At 36.5% G+C, this 22799-nt stretch overlaps 2 protein-coding genes across 3 annotated transcripts; one reads left to right on the forward strand and one right to left on the reverse strand.

Annotated features, from left to right (window-relative positions):
- Nucleotides 1–1685: 1685 nt before the first annotated feature.
- LOC126615446 (uncharacterized) lies at nt 1686–4749 on the reverse strand. The gene is made up of 4 exons (XM_050283269.1): nt 4239–4749; nt 2131–4112; nt 1837–1950; nt 1686–1754 (listed from the first exon to the last, which is right to left on the reverse strand). Exons 1-4 carry the CDS (start codon nt 4747–4749, stop codon nt 1686–1688), a joined length of 2676 nt encoding a protein of 891 aa, XP_050139226.1.
- Nucleotides 4750–8686: 3937 nt separating this feature from the next.
- LOC126616033 (probable serine/threonine-protein kinase WNK4) lies at nt 8687–14219 on the forward strand. 2 transcript variants are annotated; one of them, XM_050283978.1, is made up of 7 exons: nt 8687–9501; nt 11224–11489; nt 11736–11959; nt 12043–12200; nt 12278–12587; nt 12679–12996; nt 13472–14219. In XM_050283978.1, the coding sequence occupies exons 1-7, from the start codon at nt 9442–9444 to the stop codon at nt 13891–13893; spliced, it is 1758 nt and encodes a 585-aa protein (XP_050139935.1). In that variant the 5' UTR covers nt 8687–9441; the 3' UTR covers nt 13894–14219. The 2 variants fall into 2 exon arrangements, with proteins under 2 accessions (XP_050139935.1, XP_050139936.1); XM_050283979.1 differs by having other exon boundaries at nt 11224–11367.
- Nucleotides 14220–22799: the final 8580 nt, after the last annotated feature.

Genomic DNA, 22799 nt, shown 5'->3' on the forward strand with positions numbered 1-22799 from the left:
TGCGAACTCACACGAGAACTTCCTAGTGGGTCGCCCATCATGGGAAGACTCTCGTGCGCTACTCGCTTAACTTCGGAGTTCCGATGGAACCTGAAGCCAGTGAACTCCCAAAAGGCCTCATGCTAGGTAGGGATGGGAATATACATTTAAGAATCACTCCCCTGGGCGATGTGGGATGTTACAATCCACATGAATGGTAAGCCCAAAACGGACAATATCGTGCTACGGTGGTGGAACGGGCCCAAGAAGTGATCCGCCCCAGGCCAAGATGTGACAAATGGTATCAGAGCCAATCCCTGGCCGGAAGTGTGCCGACGAGGAGGTCAGGCCCCTAATGGGGGGTAGATTGTAACATCCCACATCGCCCAGGGGTTGATCCTTAAATGTATATTCTCATTCCTACCTAGCACGAGGCATTTTGGGAGCTCACTGGCTTCAGGTTCCGTAGGAACTCTGAAGTTAAGCGAGAAGGAGGCCAGAGCACTCCCAAGATGGGTGACCCACTGGGAAGTTGCTCGTGAGTTCCCAAAAACAAAATCGTGAGGGAATGGTAAGTCCAAAGCGGAAAATATCGTGCTACGGTGGTGGAACGGGCCCGGGAAGTGGTCCGACCCGGGCCGGGATGTGACAGCATATATATGGGGTGCCATACATATTTTTAATAAAGTATTTCGATGATCTCAGTCGTCTATTTTTCAGATATTTTCTTAAAGATCATCATGTCTATTAAAAATGACTTAAATATAGGTTTTTTTTTCTTCTTAAAAATCATGTCTATTAAAAATCACTCAAATATGAAATTATATAACACTTGGCTGAAGAATTTAGATTGCTTTATAAAACCGTATTTGTTTATTTTCTTCATTATTTAAAACAATCATTGAGTATGACTATTTTCGTATTCGCAGTGCATGAACTTATAAATGTAATACTCCATTGAACTTATAAATGTAGGGTGTGTGGTGGCAAAGGTCCCTGAACTTTACCTCATGTTTAGTTTTCGTCCCTGAACTCTTATATTAGTTTCTCGTGTCCTCCAACTTAACTCCGTGTTGCACAATTGGTCCTTCTGTCAAATATGTTATATTTTCTGTTAAATTTAAGGGTATAATGGTCTTTTTAAGTTGTGAATTCTAAGATTCCCAATATGTGAATTATATACCTTTCTAGATTAATTTTCCCGTAAAAAAAAAGCTTATTGTGATATGCTTTTGCCCCAAAAAAAAAAAGTCCAATTGTGATATGCAATTTTCCTATTTAATCCAATTGTTTATCATATGAGTTAACAACGTGGTGTTGCCTTAAGGAGTCGTCTTTTAGTGATGTATAAACTAGTTGTTTATCTTATACAATTTTTTGGCATAACTCAAGAGTTATCTAAGTTTAATAATAATAATAATAATAGATTACTACTAAAACAACAAAGTGAGCTAAAGATCACCGAAAGTATCGATAACATAACAACTTCATCAAAAGTACCAACATTACCAAAATAAAAATACCAGCCTTACCAAAATACAAAGTTTACTACACAAAATACGTACAAATTCTACAACCACATAAAATATGATTTATGCTACAAAAAGGAAGTTCCAAAAACAACATCAGTGATCCCATTGGTCATGCCCAATTTTTATCCCCAGCATGATTTCCGTTGTTTTTTCTTCTTAAAAACGTGGTTGTGATTATGATGTCCTTGCTCCATTTCCTTTTGCAATTGATGATGAGATCTCTTTGTCTTTCTCAGTTGAAACCTAGACATCATATGCATCATATACATTACGAATCCTTCTATAGTCACCAATACATCCCAAATCATTTTAGAAGCACACTTACTGGTTTTTGTGTTGCTTGTTTGCCCTTTCCTTTTGTTACACCACAACCTTTTGGTTTCCCTATCCCTGTAGAAGGGTTTGGCCCATTGATTTGATGAAAGTGATCACTATAACCCTACACAAAGCAAATAAAGTAAAAATATTAGAAATAGTGCTTCACAAAGCAAAAGAAATTAAAGAAGCAAAGTATTGTATATACCTGAGCTCCCTCTTGGATGTTAGAAGAGCTATTTTCCCCTTTTTTTTTATGACTTAACCTATTATGTCCTCGTTGGCCACAAATTCCACACTTTACCTTTACAAATATTCTTTTTAGTTTTGCAGGAGGTGGAATATAATCTGGTGGGATGGGGTTTGGAGGGGGTGGAGCAGGTGCTTGAACCTCACCTACCTCTTTAGTTCTTGACATTTTTGGCCTTCCAGGTTGCTTCTTGTATGGAGGAGGGCGAATTGCAGGCAAACCAGTTTTCTTCCACTGATCCATAGATGGAACCGGGTGAACAATGGGATCATATGAAATCAAGTAAGCCTCTTGCTTATAGCAATCATGTGTATAGTTATACACATTTTCATCCGTAGAAAAAATGCAAGAAATAGCATGGGGGCATGGGATCCCACACAAATCCCATCTTCTACAAGAGCATGTTTTTGCTTTCAGATCCACAACAAACTCAGCCCCATACATATGTTGTACTAAGAACTTCTTGTCCCCAGCCATCATAGGAATGCATTGACTAGCTCCTAACTTGTTCTTCTCAATGATTTTGAAGATCCTAGGTCCAACCGGATGCTTCCAATGCCTAGCTGCAATTCTTCTATTAGCCATCCTTAACATGATATATACCATAATTCTCTCAAGGCATGTTAATATTGCCTTGTCTCTTGCATCTAGAATGCGAGAGTTAAACGATTCACATAGGTTGTTCAACAAAATATCACACTTGAAGTGCGATGCAAAATAAGCTCTACTCCAATTTTGTGGAGGCCTTTTCTGAATCCAAATCCAAGCTTTTTCATCCTGTTGTTTCATCTTTTCCATCTCTACATCAAACCATGGAATAGTATTGGATGTTGCTAAGGCCCACAATGTATTCTTCAATGCAAGTCCCGGGTGCGATGCTTTAAAGTTGTTATATAGATGTCTCCAACACATTCTATGCTCAGTTGTTGGAAGAACACTCTGAATGGCAGGAATGAGTCCTTTTTGCTTGTCACTTATAAACACCCAAGCTGCCCCATTCTCAATATTTAAATCAGCTTTCAAAAGTTCAAGGAACCAAATCCATGAACTCTTATTTTCAATTTCCACTATAGCATAAGCAATTGGAAACATACCATTATTCCCATCAACTCCAACAGCAGTTAAAATTTGACCCGTGTATAGTCCTTTCAAGTGGCAACCATCCACACCAATCACATGTCTACACCCCTCCAAAAAACCTTTCTTACAAGCTTCTAAGCACACGTACATCCTACGGAAAACTGGTTGATCGCCCTCCATCTTATTGCTTATAACCACTGTGCTTCCTTTATTAGCCACCTTTAGTTGTTCTGCATAGTCCCATAACCTGGCATATTGTTCTTTATAGCTACCTTCAATAATCAACTTGGACAACCTCTTTGCTCTGTATATTTGATGCCTGCTAACATTCATACGGTACTGATCTAATACCTCCGACTTAAATGCTCCGACATTCCAGTGAGGATTTTTCTTGATCTTGTCAGCAAACTTTTCAGCTAGCCACTTTGAATTAGCAAACTTTAGTTTACCAACTCTCCCACAATGATGATCTAAGCAGAGAGTCTTGATTGCAAAAGTGGGCTCATATGAATCTATGATGGAAGCAAATATAGTGAACGGGCACTTCGTTTTCTTATTTCCAACACACTTTGCTCTCACCCTAATTTTATCATCTTTTACAAATTTGACTTCTCGTCCGTTGATAATAGCCCACTCCTTTATAGCTTCTTTCACCTCTGCTTTATTGGCGAATTGCATTCCCAATCGAAATTCTGGATTTCTCAAATCCGTGTCTCTCCTCCACTGTTTAAAACTCGGTAATTTCCTTTTCCTCTTCTTAGATAATTTATTAAAGTTTTGTTCACCTTCCTCTTCATCACTACCAGAATAAGGAATATCAATGTCTTCACCATCAGATGAAATCTCCCCTGTAGCTTCATTAGGAGGATGAAAATCAAGAACTTCATTTGGATGATTAACATCAAACACTTTATTTGGTGCATCCACACCATTTACCTCTTCAACATTGATTGGCTCTTCATCGTCACTTACCCCATAATCACTGTCAACAAATACTTCATCATCTTCTTCATTTTCACCTTCTTTTTCATTATTTTCATTATCCTCTTCTGCTTCATTTTCATTATATTCCTGAATATTACCATGTATACCAACAGATGCAGCTTCATATGTGTTGACCTTCTTTACTGAATTGTCAGCATTGGCTAGGCGATCAATAAAAGGCCAATATTGGTGACCCTTAAATTCATCAGTGCCACCATTATAGTTTTCAGAATCCAAACTTGGCCATACCTCAAAAGCTTGACTCCCAATGGTGTTTAGATCAGTTGGATCATGATAATACAATTGAACAATTCTATTACCAGGAATGCAAGCAATTAGCCCTGGAATAAAACTATCATCTTTCACCTCTATCAATGCACTTGCACCAAACTTACCAGGTTTCTTGTAGTACACTTTTAAACTTGTAACCCTCTGAGTTATGTCAACATTATAGCCAAGTTCTACACCAATCTTTTGTAAATCCACCAATGACAAATAGTCATCAACACAATTGTCTACATAACATACCTTGCCACCTTTATAAACTCCATTTTCTACCAACCCATAATGGTTAAGTTCAAGAGTACATAACTCCAGACCACCTGCCATATATAATATACAATGTGAGGTTGAACACTCACCAAAATCAAATTCTTACAATAAATACCCTCACCAAACTCCAATATATGCATATTGGGTGTGGTGGACGTTGGAGCAATGGTGAAATATGGATAGTAATAAGGCCAACATATAAATGCATTTGACCGAAAAGACAGAGTACCACCATACATATAAAGCCAAAGTGAATAACAGAATACATATTTAGACAAAAACAATCCAAACGAAATTCATGAAATATAAAATTAAACAATGAAGGAAAGACTTACTGTATTGTGGATGCTCTCCAGACCACCGAAACGTTGTCGCCATGTGAATAATTAATCATGAAAGTGCATTCCTAGCCAATAATAGTGAATTTCCTATTCAAATTTCTCAAACCCTAGAACTGAGCTCTCAATCTCCAGTTGAACTTTTCCCCAAAACTTTTGAGTTCTCCATCCTATAGCACGTGAGATTCGTTTGGGCCAACAAAATGTCATATTTGCCCACCACAAAAAGGTCACGTGCAAGGCATGTGATCATATTTAACAGAAAATGTAACAAACTTGACGGAAAGGATGATTCGTGCAACACAAACTTAAGTTGGAGGATGAGACAAACTAATATAAGAGTTGAGGGATGAAAACTAAACTTATAGCATAGTTCAGGGACCTTTTCTATTATTTACCCTATAAATGTAATACTACATTATATATATAATAGAAAGCGAGAGCCTCAATTTGAGGTCACGCATGCTGACAAAGCTTTTGGGGTCACGCAGTTGACAAAAAGATTAGGACAAAATTGTCCCTCAACCAAAAAAATTCAAAAGCAATCTAATATAATATATCAAATAATATAGGGATAATTTGGTCAACATAAAATATAATATAAATATAAATGAGAAGAGAGAAAAGAATAAAAAAATGATAAGATAAGTGAAAGTTGATGGTGCCCACGTAAAGGGGAAAGAAAAATATAATAAAAATCTATATAGTAGAAAGCCAGAGCCCTAATTTGGGGTCACGCATGTTGACAAAGTTTTTGGGGTCACGCAGTTGACAAAAAATATTAGGACAAAATTACCCCTCAACCAAAAAAATCCAAAAGCAACCCAATATAATATATTAAATAATGTAAGGGTAATTTGGTCATCATAAAATACAATATAAATATAAGTGAGAAGAAAAAAGAATAAAAAAAATGAAAGGATAAGTGAAAGTTGATGGTGTCTAGGGGAAATAAAAATATAATAAAAAAATAAGAAAAATGATGAATATTGTGTTCAAAACATCTTAAGAGACGCGTAGTGCCAATGATAAATTAGTAAAGTTAAAAAAAAAAAATTAGTACCTTACAATAGGTTAGCAATAATGTGATTCAATCAGTTGTTTAGTAAATATGATTTTCTTTATAACAAAAAGGTTTTTTACACGCGGATAATAATGTGATTAAATTAATTGTCAAATTATTGTTTTTTTTAATAAACGATATTATCTACACTAAGGGGGAGGGGGTGTGCTTAGCCTCACAATGAGCTAGCAATAATGTGATTCAATCAATTGTTTATTAAATATTATTTTCTCTATTCTTAATGTAAATTCTAAAGAAACTGATTTTATTATGTGAATTCAGCTACTTTAATTGGTTTATGAGGGGTTTATTATAGCATGATCTAAAATTATTCATTTACTTCAAATATTTAACTTTCCTTTTGTCAATTTACGCATATAAATACATTTAAAACGTGTAAATAAAGTCGCTCGTAGCACGCCGTGATTCAAAAAATGTCTTCTTCACGCGCGTGAGTGCGTGCGTGAAGGCTAGTTAAACTTAATATAATGCAACTCGTTGTGAATTTGGACTAACAACATTATATTTTGTGGTCATTATTTACCCTTATTTTAATGTATAATTGGATTCGGCTGCACAGACAAAAGCAAATGGCTCCATAATTACAATTCACCATGTTTTATTAATGTTTTTTCTTCAAATTTTACCCCACAAGTCGTGACTTGTTTCATTAGAAATAGAATGAAAAAATGGTAATGGAAAGTTTATCCATTTAATTATGATAATATTTGTTCTTTGTTAATTTGTACACTACAACCCACAAACAAAATGTCTTCCCCTTCTCACCTGTCTGAATTAGTCCAAATTCATATTAGGGTTTTCAGATATTTATCCTGTAATTCGTATCAACAAGTTTTTTGTAAATTACTATAAATTACAGAAGATGAGTCGCAAGATGGTACGTGTGCATGCGTGGCTGAAATAGTCAGCCAAATAAAGGTATAAAAATGTTTTGGTGACAAATTTCACAGGTTTCATGCAGCATATATAGTTTTTATATATATATATATATATATATATATATATATATATATATATATATATATATATATATATATATATATATATTGAGGTAACTGTGAAGTATGCTGTGAGGAGAAGAATGGGGCCAAATACAAAGAAGAAATATCATTGAGAAAGAGAGGATAAGAATAGAATAAGTGGGAATGGAGGGACCCCAATGAAAAGTTGAAATGCATGAAAAGATAAGTGAGAGGTTGATAGATTTGTCAACCCAATACTAATTACTTGGAAGAATCGTGAGGTGGGCGCCCTCAGTGGATTCCCACAGTTATTTAAGAAATTTATGGTGCCTTGAAAATACGAAAATAGGGTTTAGAAAGTCGGATTACGAATTATAGCTCACAGTTTTCATGAAAAATAACATTATGGTTTCAGATTGTGTTCTATCGGTAAGGGAAAATTCCAATGAGTAAGAAGCATCCTTACCATTTACCAACAGCATCAAGTTTGTTTAGTAGTGCTTTGACAAGCGCCTAAACAAACGTATTTGCCTTAAGGAAAATGCTAGAGAGGGTTGAAGACTTGAGATGTTATGTTTTTAAATTATATTTTGTAAACTACATGATGTGTCAGTTGATAGTCAGGATCTTTGTGATCTACAAAATATGATTCAAGTAGACATCATCATTAACTTAACTTTAAGATGAAAAAAATGAAAGCCTTCATATTATTGAGCACATAAAGGTTGCTAGTCCAGATGTCTGTGGACTTGACTCAACTATCATATGTCACTGGCATATACTGGGAGCATATATCTTGAAAGAAATTTCAAATTCAAATCTCTCTTATTGTTTTTTTATAGAAGAGAATATAAGAACAAAAGAATCAAACCTATAGCTTTGAATGTATAAAAGAAAAAATACGCTTAAGGGTTTGTGACACATGGCTCTTCCAAGGATGAGGAGTTCTCGTCAAGAAGCTTTGTAACAAATTCACAAAATTTCATATTTATTATTATCCCTTATGATTATTTATATTATAAATAACTCAATAAAGATTATTTCTCGAAAATCAATAAAATATAAGATTATTTAGTCATTGAAATGTATAAAAACAAATAATCAGATACAATAAAAGTATACTCATCTATCTATTTATTGCAGTTGGTTGATTAAATAACTTTATTTTTAATTAATATTTTTATACATATAATTTTTATAGAATGATTTATAATACGTATTGAATTAGTTTAGGAGCCAAACCGTTCCTCCTATTTATTATTGAATTTTTTCTTTTTAAAAAAAAAAGTCAATAGGTTCATAGTCAACTATATAATGATATAAAATGATGATCACATTAAACATTACCAAACGGAATTCCAACCTACAGAATGCTAAAAAAGCCAAATCATTTGACACAATAAACCAAGAATTTTTTTCTGTGTCCACATAACACGGTTAGGTATACCAAATATAATAATACAAATAGTTAAAGATTTAAAAAATATTTTTAATCACTTATATTATAACATTTTGTTAACCTAACTATATTTCCGACACATTAAAAATTCTTGTTTATAAGACAACCCAAATAGTCCTATAGGGAGTTGCCGCCACCACCACCAACTCTCACATCTCGTCCTGTTCAGTCTACTAATGGTGCAGTATTTGCATCTCTCCTATATTTACAGCTTTTACCACTTCTCTCCATTCACTTGAAAACTCAATTGCTTTGCCCACAAGAACTACAAAATCCCACAAAGGTGCTTGTACCATTTGATTTCTCCCCTTTCCCACAAATGGTACCAACAAAGTTCAGCCGCAGATTCTTCAAGTTTCGTACCCCATCTTCCACTCCACCACAATCTCTCTGATTCCTTAAAAATTTTGGCAATTTCCCAGACTGCCCTTTTCCAAAACCGCACCAACTATTCCTCCAAAATTCTCCACACAAACACAACTCTCCCTTTCAAAGTTTCAAACTTCCTCCCCATCTGCCTCTGAAATTTGACATCTTTTTTACCCAAATCACGAATGGTTGCCAACAAGTACGAGTGGGCGTCACGCGCCGTGGTAGTGAGTGTGGACTGTGTGGGTTGGATTATGCTGAGGATTGATTACTCGAGGCTCTTCTGGCTCTTGTTTGGTGTCTTCTCTTACGAAAACCACGAGGGAAAGCCTCGGATTTGATTTCCCAAATTTCCCAGTTTTTATTTTCCACACCCTTTAATTTTCCCACCACACCCTCTTAGATTACATTTAGCTACCCTTTTATTTGTTTCTGGTGATCAACTGCTCTGTCTCTGGTTTGTTCGTCAAACAAAAGAAACAACGTCTGATTTCGAAGTCTTGGGAACTGGGAAGTCATTAGTAGGAATCCTCGAACATGTCGAAGGCAGACAAGGCTGGCTATGTTGAAATGGATCCTACTGCGAGATATGGTCGGGTATGTAATTTGCATGTTACCATTAATTTGTTTTCTAGAATTTTTTTTGAAAATTTCAACGTTACCCAGTTGCCGGAATCGATTGTTTTTGTGGTTCAAAGTGTACGCCTTGCTTAAATTTTTCATGAATTAATGATGTTTTAGTTCCTTTTTTTGTTAAAGTTGGTTACTTTTTGTTTCTTTAAGTTATTTAATTAAATGGGTTTTCAGAACTATCTGAAAAAGCATGGAAATGATCTTAAACTTTGGAGTATCAGGTCATCAGATATTTAAGTTTGATCAAATTGGTAAGCGTGGATTTCTTGCTCGCCATGAGTAGGTAATCAAAATTATATTGTATGTGTATGTATCTATGGATATATGTATGTATATCTGTGTGCATGTATGTATGTACGTACGTACGTGTCTATGTACTTATACACAAGTTACAAAGAAGGGTGATTCCAAGACATCAAGGCTACCCGCTTTGTAAGGGTCGAAGGGATGTCTACCTATACGCAGTCTTACCCTTACTTTGCAAATCCGTACCTTTCAGTCACAAGTAGAATAACATTAATTCTGTGGTTATAGAATTTAGATAGTAGTGAACAGTATCGGAAGCTTTTCGTTAAAGTTCCCTTTTTAAAGATGGAATAGTTTATTTGGTCAATCTTGTTTATAGGGTGAGTCACTGTCTAATTCATTATTAAGTACTTTAGTTTAAGCAGGAGTAATAGCCATCCGGGTGATCCCGATGACATTAAAGTCTAACCTATTGGCCATTAGTTTTGATGACAGTTGGTGTTAAGAAATATTGTTAATTTAATACAAGATGCTAATTCTTCTCTCAATAATATTGGTTTTAAATTCTGTGAGCTCTTTGGACTTGGATTGATGGGGCTTGTTAGGAGTTTAAAAAATCGGGGATTAAATTTGATTGTTTAATTTGGTGCTTCATTAGTTTAGTAGTAAAACAAAAGCAAAAAGTTTCTGGGCCTATGCAAGCAAGCATCTAGCTGGAGGTTCTGTTTTAAATGAGGAGCCTTGAGGCGCGCCTATATGGCTTTGGAGGCGGGGCAGTGACAAAAACGCCTCTGCCCAGCGGGAATAGGCTTAAACTTGCCTAGACGTGATTGAGGCACGCCTAAGGCATTCTACTGGGCATTTTCTTTATAAAAGAAAACTGCGTAAGTGCAAGTTCAGTTGAACTATATGACATATACCCTCCAAGTTCAAGGTCAACTAGACTATATGACATACCCTCTAAGTTCAACTAGACTATACGACATACCCTCCAACTAGACTATATATTAATAATTTTAGGTCCCGTGAGGCGAAGGGCTTTTGCCTAGGCGGGGCTATCCATGAAACGCCTTAGCTTCGGCTTCGTCTTTTAAAACATTTGTGCTTGATGCGATATTATCTCTGAAGGGACAACCTTGTAATACTATTAGAATGAGAGCTTCAAATCCAATTATGCCCCGATGAGTACTCTTTAGCTAAAAGTCAGTTCCGGACTCCTGAGCATTTGTTGTTACCTGATATTGGTGGACATTGGATTAAAATCAGCAGATAAATGTAGGACCAGCGATTATCCATTCAACAGCAATTAACCGTATGTTTATAATTACGCGCATTGAGTCAATTAATTTGTTCGGGTTTTATGTATGGAAATAAATAAATGGAAATGATCTTTTCGATTGCTTTTTGAAGTGATGAGAGCATTTTCTTTGTGTTGAATAGTTTGAAGAAGTGCTTGGCAAAGGAGCAATGAAAACAGTGTACAAGGCAATTGATGAGTTGCTTGGGATGGAGGTGGCATGGAATCAGGTAAAGCTTAATGAAGTTCTTCGCTCACCAGAGGATTTGCAGCGGCTCTACTCAGAGGTTCACCTCCTCAGCACCCTCAACCATGACTCCATTATTCGGTTCTACACCTCTTGGATTGACATTGAGCACAAAGCTTTTAACTTCATTACTGAAATGTTCACATCGGGGACGCTAAGACAGTAATCTCCTTTCCAACTTTAGTATTGCTAACTCTAGTTCCTCAACTTGCATATCTTTTGAACCACCCAAATGCAGAAAATGTAACAATGGTCTCTTCATTAAATTTATGTTAATGAGAAGGACAACTGATCAAGAGATTTTGAACTGCTATCCTCGATACTAATTCTTAAGCATGAAACAGGATTCCTATTCAATGCATTTGGCTAAATGTATTGATAAACTACTCTCTATCTTTCATATTGCAGGTATAGGAAGAAATATAATCAGGTAGACATCCGAGCCATAAAGAACTGGGCCCGCCAGATCCTTCGGGGTCTTGTACATCTGCATGGACATGATCCTCCAGTGATCCATAGAGATCTTAAGTGTGACAACATCTTTGTTAATGGGCACCTTGGGCAAGTCAAAATTGGTGATTTAGGGCTTGCAGCAATTCTCCGTGGTTCCCAATCTGCTCACAGTGTTATAGGTACTCGTTTATCTCCATTATTAGCTCAAAAATGCTGGCACTTAATTTCCGCTATAAGATAATTTGTCTCTCTATACTTTCAGGCACTCCGGAGTTCATGGCACCAGAACTATATGAGGAAGATTACAACGAACTAGTCGATGTCTACTCATTTGGCATGTGTGTTTTAGAGATGCTTACATCTGAATACCCATATAGTGAGTGTGTCAACCCTGCACAAATCTACAAGAAAGTGACAGCGGTAAGGTGAAGTTTCAAAGTCAAGATTAATAGGTGTTAGTGAACAGAACCTTACCTGTTGCCACTGTATTTCCTCAGGGGAAGCTTCCAGGAGCATTCTACCGGATTGAAGACTTGGAAGCACAGAGATTCGTAGGGAAATGCTTGGTAAATGCATCAAAGAGATTATCGGCTAAAGAATTATTGCTTGATCCATTTCTCGAGTGTGGCAAAGATGAATCATTGCCTTTGGGAAAGCTTGGACACCCGAAGCCATTTTTAAACGACAAAGAAATGGAGAAGCTGCGATTGAGCAATTATCGTACCAGGACTGACATGACAATCACGGGGAAGCTAAATTCTGAAGATGATACCATTTTTCTTAAAGTTCAGATTGCTGATAAAGACGGTACTATTTAACGACCTCTGGCTGTTGTTGTAGTTAAAGTGAACTCAAGAGATTCAAATGGTGAACATTTCTTCAACTTTTTCTCATGCAGGTTCTCTTAGGAATATATATTTTCCTTTTGATATATTGAATGATACACCATTTGATGTTGCGACGGAAATGGTCAAGGAATTGGAGATCACTGATTGGGAACCATTTGAAATTGCTAATATGATTGAAGGGGAGATATCTGCTCTGGCACCAGATTGGAAACCTGAAGCCTACCACACATTTAATTATCAAGATGATGACGACGATGGACCTCACCACCCTTCTCACTCTTATTCCTCATCATCCCACTCATCATTATCAGGCTTGATCAGTTCTCATGGGATTAACGGAATGAAAAATGCCTGCGATTGGTTCCAAGGTATGGCTCATAGAACTCACTAAGTTATCAGCGCTGTGACTACCCACTATTATTTTTGGCCCTTTACTGCTTGAATTAAAAGTCCATGGGCATGAATATGGCCGTCTTTTCTATATGCTAGTCTTTCCTGGAAGGCCATTGCCTATGAAATGAATGCCCTTTTGTTTTTCCATTCCTTTTTTTTATGGTCCATTAGGGATCAATGGGACTAGTTGTAGCCCTGTTCCATTTCTTATACCACATCCTTGGTGAAGAATGGACTTCATCCCAAGTCCCTATAGATATGTCAAGAAACTTTAAGGACCTGACGAGAACATAAAATCACATGATAATATGTTGATTATCATCTCGGATTCCTAGGTAACGCCTTTAGGGATGCATTTTCATGCTAAAATTACTGACATAGGGATTAAGCTAAGCCTCATCTTAAGATTTTGAGTCTTACATTTTAATTGCAAATGGATTGCCGTTGCAGATGATTTGCTTGATGAGACCAGCTCACAAAGCTCTTCGCACTCAGGAACATATTCCAACTTAAGTTTCATTTCTGGCAATGAGCACGGCACTAAGATGATCCCCACAGGAGGAGACAAACATCCCATATCAAAATGTCACAAATCAACAAGGTTTTGTCCCGAAGAAACCAGCAATGCTGGGCAGTACATAGCGAAAAAATACTTTGAGAGATGCAAAGCTTTACTAGCATCTGGTTCGAAAGATAAAAGGATCATGGACAGCCGTAAATTGATGAGGAATAGGTCACTAGTAGACATAAGAAGCCAACTACTACACCGGTCTGTGGTTGAAGAGGTGAATAGGAGGCGCTTGTTTAAGACGGTGGGAGATGTTGAAACTATTGGGTTTCAAGCGCCTTGTGATGTTTCAAAGAAGTTGTAGAAGCCATTAGCTGCTGTTTGTTATACAAGAACCACAAGCAATGCGAAGGGTAAATTACACCGGTTACTCTCTACATTTCTTATCAGCGGTAAAAGTAAGAGAGGAGTGGAAATTTTATTTCGCAATCTGGAGATACAAGAAATGAAAGTTTACCCTGATATGGTGGGGGAATAGTTGTGAAGCTACAAGCAAGGACTGCTTTGTACTAATGAAGCTGTCGACCACTTCAATAACCAAGTGACATGTTGTAAAATTTCTGTGCAAATTGATTAATATTGTAATTATGCTTCGATATGTTTTCTATAAATAAATGGCTAGTTTGTTAATGTATTGATGCCCTTTTCATTTAGTTCTTGCCATAAAATAAATCTTATTTAGCTTAGTCTAGACAATTGATAATATTAACGAGAAACACTTATGATCAAACTACAGAAATATAAATTCCTCACCTATAGTTGGATAACAGTTGGGTCTAGATCAGGTATTCTTTCTTCCAAATGAACTTCTAGGTGTGGTACCTATGAAATGGAGTTTTGAGGAATTTATGTAATATGAATGCCATCAAGACGGTGACCCAAACCAATAGCATGTTAAAAAGTTAAAACTCATGATATGAGCTACGTTCACAATTAGTATTTCGATGTAAATAAGTTCTCTCGTTTGGAAGGAATTCAGTCCTACCCTTTGCAGCTAGCAGGCAGCAAGTGCCAAATATGCCACTTTGCATTATAAGATGAAGGTGAAGTGAGAATCCCATGTCCATATGCATGAGGATGCTTGTCTTCACTTGTAGATATGAGTAGTCCTTGCCTGGCTATCTAATTCATGGTAACACAGACTGATGTGTTTTAGGTATGGGTTGTTTCTTGTTGGGAAATTGCTTGTATCTATAATGTGGAATTATTGAAGATGGGTTAAGTAAGGTAGCTGCTTTAGGAAAGTTCCTTGATGGATGTGTTTTGCTAATTTTGGATATGTGAAGGCTGTAGACTTATGCGAAATCCAAACAGTCCTTTAGCCGGGAATCTTGGTTTTGCACATTTTTTGTAGGTTATTATTATTAAAGGAGTGAAAATATTCGAAACTATTACAATAATTTAGAGAAATGAAAGTTTTAAAGTCGGGACGCATGAATAAAAATCCAACATCTCATTCATTAGGATATTGGACCACATACTTGTAGGTTTGATGATGAATAAGAGTTTGATCATGTTAGTTCTAACTCCCGAGTCCTACTATACATCACTGCATAATATATACACGCACATTGTCTTTTAAGTGGTTTGCGTCTATCCTTTATATCCATTTGAATTCTTAAGCACATATCTATTCTTTGAATTCATCAGCGTATGTCATACATTGTACTCTGAAATTTTTTGCTAATTAACTCCATGTCTTCACCAAATCACACTTTCAAAAATTGTAATGATGGTCACATGTAAAATAAAGCCATGCACTTATAATTAATTACATTCCAAAATTATTTGATTAAGATCTTCTTCATGAAACTATAATTAGGGACCCAATTTGGAGTTGGTAATGAGTTGTGGTGATGAGAGGTATGGAGGAAAAATCACTGATGTTTAATAATTAGAGGTAGCATGCTGTAATTGTTTGTTAAATCGTCATGTATTTACTGCCCCATATCATGTTTTAACTTTGAAGTGAATCCTATAAAATGAACTCTTAAAATACGAGAAAGAAAATTTTAACCAAGACTTTTTCTTCAACAAGTTATTAGGAGAGAAATTTGAACTTAGAACGTCTTCTAGACTTCTAGTATTAAAAAAAGGTGATCCCAAGTTAATAAGGTTTCTCGCTTTGAAAGTGTTTGGAGGAAAGAAGAACGTCTATTATACGCAGCCTTATTTTTGTTTTGCAAAAAGATTATTTTCACTACTCAAACCCATGATCTTTTGGTTTATCTTTAACTTCTACTGGTATCTAGTATTCTACTTTTGAAAAACGGTCGACCAAGTGTGAGGTCATGGGATTTATTCCCGGAGAAGATTATGACTGACCTTTAATTAGATTTCGTTCCTGAATTTTCTATGCGGTCCTAATTGGATTTATTTTCCTCAAACTCGTACTTCTTTGTTTGTTGATCCTCTTGCATGTTAGGATGTGTCCAAATTCGATATATTGTCATGTAAGGTTTGCTTGACATATTGCATCTTCGCAAGGACAAGGATTGTCTGCCCTCCTTGTTTCCGTGCCCTCCTATTTTGTGTGGTCACGGTTAAGCCATGTCAACGTTTTATATTGTTTTTTATAGAGATAATAAGATAAAAATGAATAATAATATAAAATGTTGACGTGACTTAACCGTGACCACACAAACAGTAGGGCATGTGAGGCCACACAAGGTTTTGTAGAGAAAGTTTTAACCTAATGACTTCATATGTGGGTCGACTAGTTTGCCGGAAATGCTCTTTAGGTTATGCTAGGTTAATAGTTTGATTTCATTTCAATATAACCAGAGAAGTACTAAGTCAACATGTGGTACCATGCCAAGTATTTTCTATAGATATAAAACCAAGTGTGAGTTCATATTTTTTCCTGTTTGGTTTGTACCTACTATGTAGTGTACATGCACAATGCATGCCTTCAAAGGAAATTCACTTTTATAAATATATACTTTTTTCTCAAAAAAAAAAAAAATTCAGTTAAAGCGAAAAACCTCGCAAATAACCGATACTGTTACATTAAAACAAAAGAGCAGGTGTAGCCTGTGAAGAAAGGGTCTGATCCCGAGTAAACATGTTAGGAAAGGATAATCCTATATTAGTCACAACATCAATCACAAAGTTTGTTTTTCGATAAATATGCTTCCAAGTCACGCAATGAAAAGAAAATGTCAACCAACAAAATATATATACTTTTTCTTTTTATCTATGAAGCTATTTATTTCCAAGATTCATAACCATTCAGTCTTTGGTGAAACATTGCTGGTCCTATATTACCAAAAACTGATGATACCCTAAAAAAAATTAACCTATTATCTGCTATGAAACGATGGCAATTGTTATATTTTGGGCAGAGTCTATGGTCCTCGATCTCCTGTCATCAAGAAAACAGCACAGTAGCCCCAAATCTACGAAAATTAGGTTGAATTCATATCAACCCTACAATATATGTATATGCATGCTTAATTGTGTGTCAAAATCTACAAGTCAAATATACACGCTCTTTTAAGTCTCCGGAGAGGAGATGCTACTAAACCCAGAAGACAGAGAAAAAATTCTTGGAGACTTCTCTATCACGTGACAAATTGAGTGATACGTATTATCAGTTAATTGCTGTCATTTTTTAATTGTAATATATTAGGTTATCTACTTTATTTTTTATAATTACCTATTAGACATAAGAAGTTCAAGAACTCTCAAGTATTTTCCTTATGTGTTTTTATTCCTTGCTAAGGCTCTAGGTTATTTTCTCTATATAAGCTATGTAATTTAAGGTTTAGGGGACTTTTCTTAATATTAATACTAAATATTGCTCTTCGAGCGGCAAGAGTTATTGCATTTTATCTTTTTTTTCAAGTGTTTGTTCAATGTACGGTTGTTGATGTGTGCGCTTCTTGACCCGCATTAGGTTTTATAAAAATGATACATGTAACTGGTTACATGGCAAGAGAGTCCATGCCAAAGTTTTATTCACCATCAGCAAAATTACTAAATACAATTTCTTTAATGTTTCACAAATACAGTTCCATGACAATCACATTGTTTAAGACTTTCATTTAATTTAATTTTCAATATATCTACAAATAATATATACAGCAAAGTTTTCTCATCCGGCTTCTGCACTTTTGTACAGTGTCGTTCCTTTTTTATTACACTACTACAACTGATGATCTAATACCGACTACTTGAGCTTGTTTCCAGAAACAAAACCTGGGGGAACAACAATCTTTTCTCAAAATTATCCAGACAAGAACCAAGCCAAAACTCTCACACAGGAATATGTGGTTACTCTTCTGACATGGTAAGGCCCATTCTTTTGTACCCCCGTGCCATTTTTCATGACGTTCACATTCAACTTTTACAATATGTAAAAAAAAAAAAAAAAAACTGTATTTAAATTTAAACAATTAATAGTCTAGTGTTGTAATATTGTGGTAAAAAAAAAGTCAAATACGCACAAATCGAACTAGTAACAAATTTTTTATTTTGGTCAAGCAACTAATTCCATTAAAGATAAAACATACTAATACAATCCGAAGATAATCCACAACACAATACAAGTGCAGCCCATTACGAAAGTAAAGGAAACAAGCCCCAAAAGTGAGCTCAAAATAAAGCCTAAACCGAAAACCCTAGATCTGGAAACGAGAATCAACTGCTTCCACCAAAATAGCCACACTGCAATTGCCAAGCCACCGCCACCGGTAAGAAGAACCAACGAACTGAAAGGATGAACGGAAGTTGAGGGCGGGCAAGCCACCCGCACAAAAAGTGCTCCCATAATCCTACCAAATAGTGCGAGATGCACTTTAACAGCCATCGAAATGCAAAGCACTCCTCTAATTGAAGTCCATGAGGAAGAACTTGAGGAGCCGAATAGCTGAACCAAGGGCAAAAGCTCGTGGCTAGGAAAAACAATTTGGGGAGGGAAAAACATGAAACTCATATATGCTACAAGATTGCCAAACTTGAGACAAAGTTTAAAGAAATTGAGATAAAACTCAAGGAAAATGAGACAAGCTCAAAGCAAAATAACCAGAAAACTGTTAGGAGTAATGAAGGCTCACAATCTTATTAAAGATGTAAAGCACCAGATTAGTACCTTAGTCTATATATTAGTTAAGGAAGGTTAAGGAAGTGATGAGTCAGCATAATTTGTTGACCTCAGTATTTATGTATAAATACTCAATGTACATAGTTTCTAACTTTAATGGAAAATACATTTCACACAATTCTTTCTCTCTCTACATCTCTCTCTCTCTCTCTCTCTCTCTCTCTCTCTCTCTCTCTCTTTCTCTCTCTCAAATCCTAATCCCTTACCTGCTAAGATTCTATTATCTACATGGTATCATCGTCGGAGTCCATCGACGTTGATCTCCCGCTTCTGCGTTCTTGATTTTCTTGCATTTTCTCACCTGCCAAACAGATCTTGTCTCAATTCTTTCTTCAATTCTTTGTGTGATTTGCTATGGCTACAGCGGCGAACTCCTCCAACTCATCTCCCCTGCAAACACTACAGCTTCTGCTCATCACGTTGAGGTTTCCAATCCTCTCCTTGCTCCGATTGCCTCTGTCATTGTTCAAAACATCACCGGTATGGTTCCGACGAAGTTGACTCGTCACAATTACATTACCTGGCGCAGTTTATTTCTTCCAGTTCTAAAGCGATTTAAGCTTTTAAGGACTATCGATGGCACCGATGTATGCCCCTCTCAATTTGTTTGTGACTCTGCTGGACTTCGTGTTCTTAATTCAGCACATGACATTTGGTGTGAACGAGATCAAATCTTGATGATTTAGATCAATTCGACTCTCTCTGAAGATCTTCTTCCTTTAACTGTTAGTATGGATGATTCTAGATCTCTCTGGCTTTTTCTGGAAAAATGTTTTGCTGGAGCTTCTCGTACACACATTCATTGCCTTCGTGCTAAGATTCAGACGATCCAAAAAGGTGATTCTTCGATGACTGATTATCTCAATTCAATTAAAGAAGTTTATGATAAATTGGCTGCTACGGGTGAGCCGATCTCTGAGTCTGATTTGGTAGCCTATATTCTGTCTGGTCTCCCTGATGATTACGAGTCATTTGTTGACTCTATCGAAACCAAAAATGAGTCTATAACTTATGATGAACTTCATGGTTTACTTTTGAGCAAGGAAATTTCTCTTCAAAAGCGTAAGACTCGATTGATTGCGTCTAATACATTTGATCCATTTCATGCTCTTGCTGCTCAATCCTCTACTACTTCTGGTCACCACTCTGGATTCCGAGGGAATTATCGAGGTCGTAATCAAAATCGCACCAAATTCAATCAAAATCGTAATTTTGGGGGAAATCGCTTTACCAATCAAAATGGTGGCATTCTTGGTGCTGGTCCATCTCGATCTAGTGGATTTCAGTCCAGTCAATCAAATTTCTTCTCTAGGAAATCAAATCCATGGCAGTTGTGTAATCAACATGGTCATCAAGCTCTTCAGTGTGGTCAACTCTCTCAATTTGCTTTTTCAATGCCTTCAGCATACTCTCATATGGCTATGACTGCAGTATTTTAGGCTACACCAAATTATTGGATCACAGACAGTGGTGCTTCTCACCATGTTACTCCAGATCCTTCTTCTCTCAATTTTGCCATTCCTTACACTGGCAGTGAGCAGCTATTTGTTGGTGATGGTAAGGGTTTGTGTATATCTTATATTGGTCATGCTTTTATACGCACATCTAATACCGATTTTAGACTTAAATATGTCCTACTTATGCCTCAAGCTTCGCATAATTTGTTGTCTGTGTACAAATTTGTTCATGATAATTGGTGCTCTTTAATATTTGATCATTTTAGATTCTACAACAAGGATATAAGAACTGGGAAGATGCTCTTCCAGGGCCCTAATGAAGGTGGTCTCTATCCATTCTATTGGAAAGCTTCTGATGGTTCTTCTGGAATAATAGTATATCCTCGTGCGCTGATGGTTGCAAAGGCTGACATTCATCTTTGGCATAGAAGGCTTAGACATCATTCTAATGCAATTTTACATTCTATTTACGCATTCATCATTTACCTGTAATTGGTACAGTCAATAAATTGTCAATTTGTGCAACTTGTCAAATGGGTAAGGCTTCTAAGCTCCCATTCTCTGTGTTGCCTTGTATCTTAGTCAAACCTTTTCATTTGGTTCATACTGATGTATGGGGACCTTTTCCTACTTCCTCTTGTACTGGTTACATATACTACTTAATACTAGTGGATGATTTCACAAAATACAGTTGGTTATATCTTTTATTTCTCAAGTCGGATGTTACTTCAGTTCTCAAAACTTTTAGTCTCAATGTTCAAACATTTTTTGCATCCAAAGTTCAATGTTTGAGATCAGATTCAGGGGGTGAGTTTTTAAACAACGAACTTCAGGGTTTCTTTAATGCTCAAGGTATTACTCATCAGTTGAGTTGTCCTCACACACCTAAACAAAATGGGTGTGCTGAGAGGAAACATCGTCATGTTGTTGAAATGGGCAAGACTTTACTTTCTCAGAGTGGTTTACCTCATAAATTTTGGGTTGAAGCTTTTCAGACAGCAGTTTATCTCATTAACAAGTTGCCACCACAGACTTCTCCATTGAGTCCATGGGAAAAATTGTTTCAAGCCTCACCAAAATATCATACATTGAAACCGTTTGGTTGTGCATGTTAACCATGGCTTAAACCTTACTCCAGTCACAAGATAGAACCTAAGAGCAAATTGTGCATTTTTCTGGGATACAGTTTAAATCACAGTGGCTACAGGTGTTTTGATCCTATCATTGAGAAACTTTACATCTCTAGGCATGTTGTATTTGATGAGAGTTATTTTCCTTACCTTCATCACAATTTCTTAGTTCATCTGCAATCTCCAATTCCAATCTTGCACATTCTCCAATTTCAGTAACCATACCTATACCAATCTCTTCATCCAGTGCAGTTTCTCAACCTCAGGAATCTGCAAGCCCTGATATCTCCCATGCACCATCAATGTATGTATCATCTTTCTCAGTCACTGATTATAGTATTGAGGAACATGTTTTACCAACAGCACCTCACAACATTCATCCTATGATTACTAAAGCAAAGTCTGGCATCTGCAAACCTAAAGTTTTCATAGCTACTAAGCATCATCTTCCTTCATCAGTGGATCCTCTCACCAAGATTCCATCCACACCAACTACTTATCCAGGCTTCTAAACATGCTCCTTGGAGGGCAGCAATGCAAGCTGAGTTTCAGGCCCTTCAATCCACAGGTACATGGGATCTGGTACCTCATCATCCATCTTACAATCTTGTAGGTTGCAAATGGGTTTTCAAAGTGAAACATAAAGCTGATGGGTCTATAGAAAGATATAAAGCACGTTTAGTGGCTAAAGGTTTTCATCAACAAGAAGGTTTAGATTTTTCAGAGACTTTTAGTCTTGTGGTTAAACAACCAACCATCAGGATTCTTCTCTCCATTGCAGTTTACTATGATTAGTTTGTACATCAATTAGATGTTAGCAATGCGTTTCTACATGGATATTTGAAGGAAGATGTTTATATGCTACAACCCCCTAGTTTTGTTGATGTCTCCAAACCTACACATGTTTGCATACTTAAGAGATCTTTATATGGTCTTAAACAGGCTCTTCACGCCTGGTATGAAGCCTTCTATAGCGCCATCCTTTCCTTGGGGTTTTCCTCTTCTGCATATGATACTAGTCTCTTCATCAAGAAAGATACAACTATTACATTCATCTTGGTTTATGTGGATGATATAATCATCACAGGCAGCTCTTCTTTAGTATGTCAAACCATTATCTCTTAGCTTCAAACTATGTTTTCTGTTAAAGACCTTTGTGATATTCACTATTTTCTGGGGATTGAAGTGAAACGGTCTTCCAAATGCTTATTTCTTCATCAATCAAAGTATGTTTTGGATTTACTTCAGAAAACAAATATGTTGGGTGCCAAACCCTCTAACACTCTAGTTAGTTCTTCTAAACTGGATCACTCTGGTACCCTACTTCCTACCGATTCACTGTTGGTGCATTGCAATACCTTACCTGGACTCGACCGGATCTAGCCTTTGCTGTTAACTAAGTCTGTCAACACATGCAGGCCCCAAGAACTATTATTTACAGGCTGTCAAGTGTATTTTACGGTATCTCAAAGGTACCATTGACTCAGGTCTATGGTTTACAAAATGTGCTCAACATCTA

The sequence above is a fragment of the Malus sylvestris genome, chromosome 3, assembly GCF_916048215.2.
Source record: "Malus sylvestris chromosome 3, drMalSylv7.2, whole genome shotgun sequence".
In the NCBI taxonomy this organism is placed as follows: domain Eukaryota; kingdom Viridiplantae; phylum Streptophyta; class Magnoliopsida; order Rosales; family Rosaceae; genus Malus; species Malus sylvestris.

Bases quoted from the DNA above. Each gene is read 5' to 3' on its own strand.
- LOC126616033 (XM_050283978.1), top strand. From the start codon at position 9,442: ATGTCGAAGGCAGACAAGGCTGGCTATGTTGAAATGGATCCTACTGCG. The intron at 11,960-12,042 runs GTACTCGTTTAT...CTATACTTTCAG, and splicing joins ATCTGCTCACAGTGTTATAG to GCACTCCGGAGTTCATGGCA. The intron at 12,997-13,471 runs GTATGGCTCATA...TTGCCGTTGCAG, and splicing joins TGCCTGCGATTGGTTCCAAG to ATGATTTGCTTGATGAGACC.
- LOC126615446 (XM_050283269.1), bottom strand. From the start codon at position 4,749: ATGGCAGGTGGTCTGGAGTTATGTACTCTTGAACTTAACCATTATGGG. The intron at 1,951-2,130 runs GTAAAGTGTGGA...TGCTTTGTGTAG, and splicing joins TAAAAAGAATATTTGTAAAG to GGTTATAGTGATCACTTTCA. The intron at 1,755-1,836 runs GTAAGTGTGCTT...TATGATGTCTAG, and splicing joins AACAAGCAACACAAAAACCA to GTTTCAACTGAGAAAGACAA.